The sequence below is a fragment of the Propithecus coquereli genome, unplaced genomic scaffold (assembly GCF_000956105.1).
Source record: "Propithecus coquereli isolate 6110/MARCELLA unplaced genomic scaffold, Pcoq_1.0 Scaffold975, whole genome shotgun sequence".
NCBI lineage: Eukaryota > Metazoa > Chordata > Mammalia > Primates > Indriidae > Propithecus > Propithecus coquereli.
This window is the reverse complement of record NW_012156118.1, coordinates 93401-101323: the sequence shown is the minus strand read 5'-3', so window position 1 is coordinate 101323 and position 7923 is coordinate 93401. Positions and strand designations below refer to the sequence as shown.

The 7923-nt window shown below is 41.0% G+C and overlaps 1 protein-coding gene across 1 annotated transcript; it reads right to left on the bottom strand.

The window, feature by feature from the left end:
* Window positions 1–4348: 4348 nt before the first annotated feature.
* Window positions 4349–5302, bottom strand: LOC105827129 (olfactory receptor 1N2). Its single transcript, XM_012665152.1, has one exon. It carries the CDS (start codon window positions 5300–5302, stop codon window positions 4349–4351), a length of 954 nt encoding a protein of 317 aa, XP_012520606.1.
* Between the last annotated feature and the right edge of the window lie 2621 nt (window positions 5303–7923).

Below are 7923 nucleotides of genomic sequence, written 5' to 3'. Positions count from 1 at the left end.
AACAGAAACTTTTCAAAAGAAGATAGAATAATGGCCAAAAGACATATGAAAAAATGCTCAACATCTCTAATTATCAGGGAAATGCAAATCAAAACCACAATGAGATATCACTTATCTCCAGCGAGACTGGCCTTTATCGAAAAGTCTCAAAACAATAAATGTTGGCATGGATGCAGAGAGATAGGAACACTCATCCACTGCTGGTGGGACTGCAAACCAGTGCAACCTCTGTGGAAAGCAATATGGAGATACCTTAAAGAGATACAAGCAGAATTACCATTCGATCCAGCAAACCCATTACTGGGCATCTATCCAAAAGATCAAATGACACTCCATAAAAAAGACACCTACACCCGAATGTTTATAGCAGCACAATTCACAATTGAGAAGATGTGGAAACAACCCAAGTGTCCATCAATACATGAGTGGATTAATAAAATGTGGTATATGCATACCATGGAGTACTATTCAGCTTTAAGAAACAATGGTGATCTAGCACCTCTTGTATTCTCCTGGATAGAGCTGGAACGCTTTCTACTAAGTGAAGTATCCCAAGAATGGAAAGACAAGCACCACACGTACTCGCCATCAAATTGGTATTAACTGATCAACACCTAAGTGCACATATAAGAATAACATCTATTGGATGTCGGGCAGGGGGGAGATGGAGAGGGGAGGAGGGGACGGGTATATGCATACACAAAGAGCGCAATGCGTACCATCCGAGGGACAGGCGCATTTGAAACTTGGACTTGGGGGGAGGAGGGGGGCAAGGGCAACATACGTAACCTAAACATCTGTACCCCCATAATATCCTGAAATTAAAAAAAGACAAAAAAAATAAAAGAACAGTACAGATCAATATCTGTCATCAATATGGTTGCAAAAATCCTCAATAAAACTAGGAATAGAGGGGAACTTTCTCAATTTGATAAAGGATATCTACAAAAAAAACTACAGTTAACATCATACTCAATGATAAGAAACTAGAAGATTTCCCACTAAGATCAGGAACAAGGCAAGGATGTCCCCTCTTACCACTCCTTTTCAGCATCATACTGGAAGTGTGCTAATGCACTGAGACCAAAAAAAATGAAATAAAAAGTATATAGATTGGGAAGGAAGAAATAAAACTGTCTTGGTTTGCAGATGGCACAGTCTATGTAGAAATCCAAAAGAATTGTTCAAAAAACCATCCTGGAAATAGTAAGCAATTACAGCAATTGTCCAGGATTCAAGGTTCATATACAAAAGTTAATTGCTATCTTATATACCAGCAATGAACAAGTGAAATTTGAAATTAAAAACAAATTACCATTTATACTAGCACCTCCCAAAAATGAAATACTTAGGTATCAATTTAACAAAATATGTATAAGATAAGAGAAAAATTGCAAAACTTTGGTGGAAGAAATCAAAGCAGGACTAAATAAATGGAGAGATATTCCACTTTCATAGGTAGGAAAACCCAATATTATTATGGTATCAGTTCTTCCCAACTTGACCTACAAATTTAAAGTAATCTCAATCAAAATCCCAGGAAGTTATTTTGTGGATATCACCAAACAGATTCTAGAGTTTGTATGGAGTCAAAAGACTCAGAATAGTTAACACAGTATGGAAGAAGAAGAGGAAGAACAAAGAGGAAGGACTGTTACTATCAGACCTCAAGATTTACTATAAGGCTACAGTGATTGAGACTGTGAGGAACTGGCAAAAGAACAGACAAATAGATCAGTGGAACAGAATCAAGATCTCAGAAATAGACCCACATATGTATAAGCAACTGATCTTTGGCAAAGATGGAAAGGCAATACAATGAAGAAAAGATAGTCACACCAAATGGTGCTGGAACAACTAGTCATTCACATAAAAGAAATGAATGTAGACACAGACCTTACATCTGTCATTGAATATTCCATACAATTAAATATTACTAACCAAGGGCAACACACGTAACCTAAACATCTGTACCCCATAATATGCTGAAATTAAAAAAAAATGAAAAAAATATTACTCAGCCCTAAAATGAAATGAGCTATCAAGCCATGAGGAGAAATCTTAAATGCATATTACTAAGTGAAAAAAAGCCAATCTGAAAAGGCTACATACAATATGATTCCAACTATTAATATATGACATTCTGGAAAAGGCAAAACTATGGAGACAGAGAAAAAAATCAGTAGTTGCCAGGGGTTAGTGAGGAGAGAGGGATGGATAAGTGGAGCATAGAGTATTTTGGGGGCAGTGAAACTATGTATGATACTACAATGGTGGATACATGTCATTATACATTTGTCAAAACCCACAGAATGTACAACACCAAGAGTGAACTCTACTGTAAACCATGGACTTTTGGGGTGATGATGTGTCAATGAAGGTTAACTGGGTATAACACATGTATCACTCCAGTGTGAGATGTTGACAGAGAGGGAGATTGTGCACAGGTGGGGGAAGGGGGTATGTGGGAACCTTCTGTACTTCCCACTCAATTTTGCTATAAACCTAAAACTGCTCTAAAAACATAAAGTCTATTTTTTCAAAAAGATTTCAACATCAATTCCTGCCTATTTCCAACCTTCCAACCTATGCTACAAGTTTCAGACTTGTCACACCCCACACAGCTGCATGAGCCAATTCCTTGAGATAAATATCTTTATAAATAAACAGACTGCAAATGGCATGGTGTACCTGGGTGACTGGAGGGCAGAGGTGGGGATTTTAGAAGAAGGAAATTAATTCCACAAAAAAAGGAGAGATAGATTACTCACAAACACAAAACTTGCTTCTCCAACCTTTGCTTTGGTACTAAAAATTGCAGTAATAGATTGCTGTGGTCGGGGCCAAATAACCTAATTTCAAGGCTGGGATGGTCTAGTCCAGTTTCCCTAGTTGCCTTATGATTCCTACCCCTTCTATCCAAAGAGAAGGGACAGAGGGGGAAAGGTAAGATGACCAAAGAGCAAATGCACGCAGGTACCGGATCCTTCTTCCTGCTTCTTTAAAAACAAGATCTGTTGTGCAATGCCAAAAAGTCACACCCTCCTTTTTAAAAAACTTGGTGCAGTATGAACTTGATCTTGAGACTTCAGAGATCTGTTTAGGTGTTTATCTTTCTGGGGTGCCTTCCTAATCATTGGAACATTTTTTTGCCAACTCCAAATTTCATTTCCTGTTTTTAAAAATACCTACATGTTGGACATATTTGAAACACGGACTTCGTTGGGAGGGGAACCAAGGGCAGCACACCTAACCTAATCATCTGTACCACGGGAAGGGCGGCGGGAGGAGGGGGGAGGAGGGAGGAGGGGACGGGTATTTGTATACACAAGGAGTGCAATGCGCACTACCCGAAGGATGGACATATTTGAAACATGGACTTTGGTGGGAGGGGGGAACCAAGGGCAACACACGTAACCTAAACATATGTACACCCATAATTTGCTGAAATAAAAAAAAAAAAAAGATAATCATTGTGAAGCCTCGTGACTTCTCATAACACCAGTTTCCACCAGACTGATTTTCCTCAAATTATTGCCCTAAAAATTTCCACCACACTTGAGTTGTTATTTTGCATTTCAGAAAATATTTTATGAAGGAATCCAGAGAATGAGTGGTGTACTGAATACAAAATTGGCACATAGTAGGTACACAGCAAATATTGATTCCTTTTCTCCTATCCATTACAATAACAAAAGAGTGCTTTTAAGTTAAAGAAATGAAGTAGTAAGGAAATATCACAACATTTATATTAATTTAATGATTTATCTCCCATTGTTACCAGTCAATATTAGCCTTATAGATGCTCACACATCTTCCTTGTCATGATCCCCACAAAGTAGTAAAATAGAAAGAAAACAGGTATTAGAATCAAACTTATCCAGTTTGGGTAAGTTATTTAGCATCCTAAGTCACAATTTTCACAATTCTGCCTCAAAAAACTGATGTAAAGAACAATGAGGGACATTGTAGATGCTCAACAAATGTTTGTATTCTCATCCCTTCACCTCATCCCATGCCTGTCTCATCGGGGTAGACCTGCTCAAGTCTGACCTGTCAGAGTCTGGCAGCAAATGCCTTGTTCACGATGGCTAACATGCTGGTGTTAGAGACGAGACCGGGGAACGGTGTTCTGCTCTTAGTAGTGGTTGCCTCGCTGGTATCAGGAAAGAGACGGAGGCAGAACATCTCATTCCATAGGCTAAAAAAGGAGTGAGACACTCTTTTTGTTGCATCCCTAACTCAGAGTTAACTGATAACCTTTGCCTAAAATAAATCTGAAAGTTGTAGACTCACTGAAGGGATAGAGAAAAGTGGTTGATCAGGGCACCAGGATTAGGCATCACAGTCATGGTAAGAAGAACGTTTTCCCACTGCCAAAAAGTTTTCCCAGAGCTTCCTTCATGTCTCTGTTCCTCAAACTGTAGATGAATGGGTTTAACATGGGAATGATCACCATATAGAGAATGGCAGCCCTGCTTTCCCTCTCTGTAGAGTAAGATGATGGAGGGAGCAAATACACACCCATAAGAGACCCATAGAAGAGCAGAACCACCGTGAGATGAGAACCACAAGTGGAGAAGGCTTTCCATCGCCCGCCAGGAGATGAGATGCCAAGCACAGCCCAGGAGATGCGGACGTAGGAGAAGACGATCAGCGTGAGGGGAACAGTGAGGAACGCCAAGCCCATGGCGATGATCATCAGCTCGTTTATGCGGGTATCTGAGCAGGCAAGCTTCAGGAGAGCACTGGGATCACAGTAGAAGTGGGGGATGGCCTTCTGGGCACAGAAAGCCACACGGGTAAGCAACAGTGTGTGCATCAACGCAGGACAGTTGGTTAGCACCCAGCACATGCCCAGCATGAGTGCACAGAGTTGGGGACTCATAGCTGTGCCGTACTGGAGTGGCTGGCAGATGGCCATGTAACGGTCATACGCCATCACAGCCAGCAGGCAGTTGTCAAGGCCACCAAACACGAGGAGGAAATATAGCTGTGTAAGACAACCAGAATAGGAGATGGTCTGACTCTGGGTATGAATGTTGGCCAGCATCTTGGGGATTGAGGCAGATGTGAAACAAGCATCAGTAAATGAGAGGTTGGCCAGAAAGAAGTACATGGGAGTATGGAGGTGTGGGTCAGAGCTGATGGCTAGGATGATGAGCAGGTTCCCCACCATGGTGACCAGGTACATGCCCAGGAAGATGCCAAATAGAAGAGGCTGCTGCTCTGGCTGCTCAGAGAGTCCTAGAAGGAGGAAGTCTGAAGCAGCGGTCTGGTTCACTCTGCTCGGTTTTCCCATCCCCTGTAGTTCTTGTTATCTGTGCAGGTAAAACCCTTCTGTGCATCAGTATTTAATTATTATTAATAGATCAATTTACAGATATGTATCTATGTGGCCAGAACTGTGCTGGGGTAAAAAGGAGAATAAATCGTCTTTGCCAATGAGAATTTCTGAATCTCTTCGTGGATGCAAGAAGACAGGAGACATTTAGAGAACAGTTAAGCTAATATCCATTCAAATATAAATTGTGCTTTCTATGCTATTACAGAGTCCAAAGAAAAGAGATCAGTTTGACCAGAGGAGTCAGCGTAGGCTGTTTGGAGGTGAGAATTGAGCGTGGCCTTGATGGCGACATTGGAGAAGTCATTTATGATTGTCAGCGGGAAAGGAGATGCATGATCTCCTTCACGGTCTTTCCCCCTCCCCCAGCACACACACACACACACACACACACACACACACACACACACACACACACACACACATTATAGCTCTTTTTGGGTGGGAGGACAGGGCTGAAAATGACTTTGAGGAGAAGACATCCTCCTCTCCACTTGCCTTTCAATCCCTAGAATTTGACTTTGCCCATTCGGACCAGTCCTGTACTCTCCCCTAACTGGAGCATAGGGTGTGTGGGCTGAAGACAGTGAGTGTCTGTGGCTTCCCCCTTCCCCATACCCTGTTAGGATGTCCCCTCCACAAATAGGACAAAGGGTGCCCTCTCACCTCCATCACGCTCTCCCCTTTTCCCTGTCCTCTTTCCTTTGCACTCCTCTGTGCCTGTATCTGCTCGGGGAACTGATATTTTAGTCCTCCTGGGCCTTCACCCCTACATTTGTACCACATCTCTCTGTCAGTTACTTTTTATCAGAGGGAGGGAAGGTGAAAGGTACCAGGCCCTGACTTCTTGGCTTGACAATAACCACTTGGTTCTTCCAGGATTGAGAGCAAGCTGGTAGGAGAGGCCATCTCATACTGACCTCATAGAAGCTGTGACCTTAGAAGCTTTTGTGAATATATTAGTCCTTCGTCTGATCTTTGGTTCACAGAGAGGCTTCTGGTCTTAGCCAGAGACTCGGCTCACCTACCCAAGAAACTTTAGCCTGGCCATTGGGATGGGAAGGAAGAGGGGTGTGTGTGTGTGTGTGTGTGTGTGTGTGTGTGTGTGTGTATGTATTCCAGATTCTCACCTGTCAGATTATGGGTCAGTGTTAGGCATCTTCAAATTCCCCAAATCTCTCCCCTGGATGGAAAATTCACAATAAGGAACTTTCTAAGACTTTTGTAACTCAAAGTCAGTAAAGTTGGAGTCTATGGAGTACAGTTCACCAGGAACACCTGAAGTATATGACTCGGTTTCAGCTTCCCCAGGATTGAAAAGACAGAAATATTTCTTAGGGTTATAAATGCTCCTGAAACACCATCTCCCAAAGTGCTCATTAGAGTCAACCTCAGTGTCATGGTGCAGCCTGTTCTCCAGCCAGCTCTGGCTGGGCCCTGGGGGAACAGAGGGCATCTCTTTCCCAGGAGTTAAGCTCTAACATGTGGGTCTCGGGAGTGTGATTCTGAAGCCTCTTGCTGGAACGCAGTGCACTTCAGCCTGACTAGCAGGTCTCCTAGAACTCCTGCCTATGCATTGGACAAGTCAGTGCTTGTCCCATGACCTAGGCAAAACTGCATTGAAGAAGAAGTCAGAAGCATAAATTATAACATGACCATTTCTGCTGGTGATTTCCCTAAACAGAGAAATTCCAATATGAAGAAACCCCCTCAAAAAGTGTGAAACTCTCAATTAATGAGGCAGACTAAATAATGCCTCATACATAGCAACTGCTAAAAAAGCTACTCATATTTCCTGCATTTTTATTAATACTAGCTAGTCCTTATTGAACACTTTCTTTACATGATCTCAAGTAATACAGCAAGCTTAGAATGTAGGAACTATGATTATCCTCATTTTACGGATGAGAAAACTGATGCTCAGTGAGGAAAATGACCTGACCAAGTTTCATAAAAGTATTAAATAGAGTGGTGGAATTCCTTCCCAGGTTTGCATGGCACTAGAGTACGTCCTCTTAGCCTTTATGCTTTGTCCCAGTATCGTTGTTGGTTTTGATCATTAACAATTTCATAGGTATAAAATAATCAAATTGCTTTAAAAACTTGCATTTCTTTCATTACTAGCAAGATTGAATATTTATTTCATCTGATTTTTAACCACAGATTATTGTTCCTAAAATTGTCCTTAATATACTTGTCCTTTTCACTGGGTTGTATCATGTCTTTTTAAATGGCTATTAAAGACAATAAAACAATATAAAACATTTTATTAGTGAGTGATTTTTTGTGCTAATCATTCCATTATGTACTTAAAAATTATTTTTGATTGTAGCTAGTTAGGAGAAATAAGTTCTAGTGTTCTATCCCATTGTAGGATGACTATAGTTAATAAAATATATAGTTTCAAATAGCCAGAAGACTATTGAATGCAACACAAAGAACAAATGTGTAAGATGATAGATATGCTAACTACTCTCATCTGATCACTGTACATTATATGTCGAAACATCACTATGTACTCCATGAATATGCACAACCATTATTTGTCAACTAAAAAATAAAATTTAAAAAATTACTTT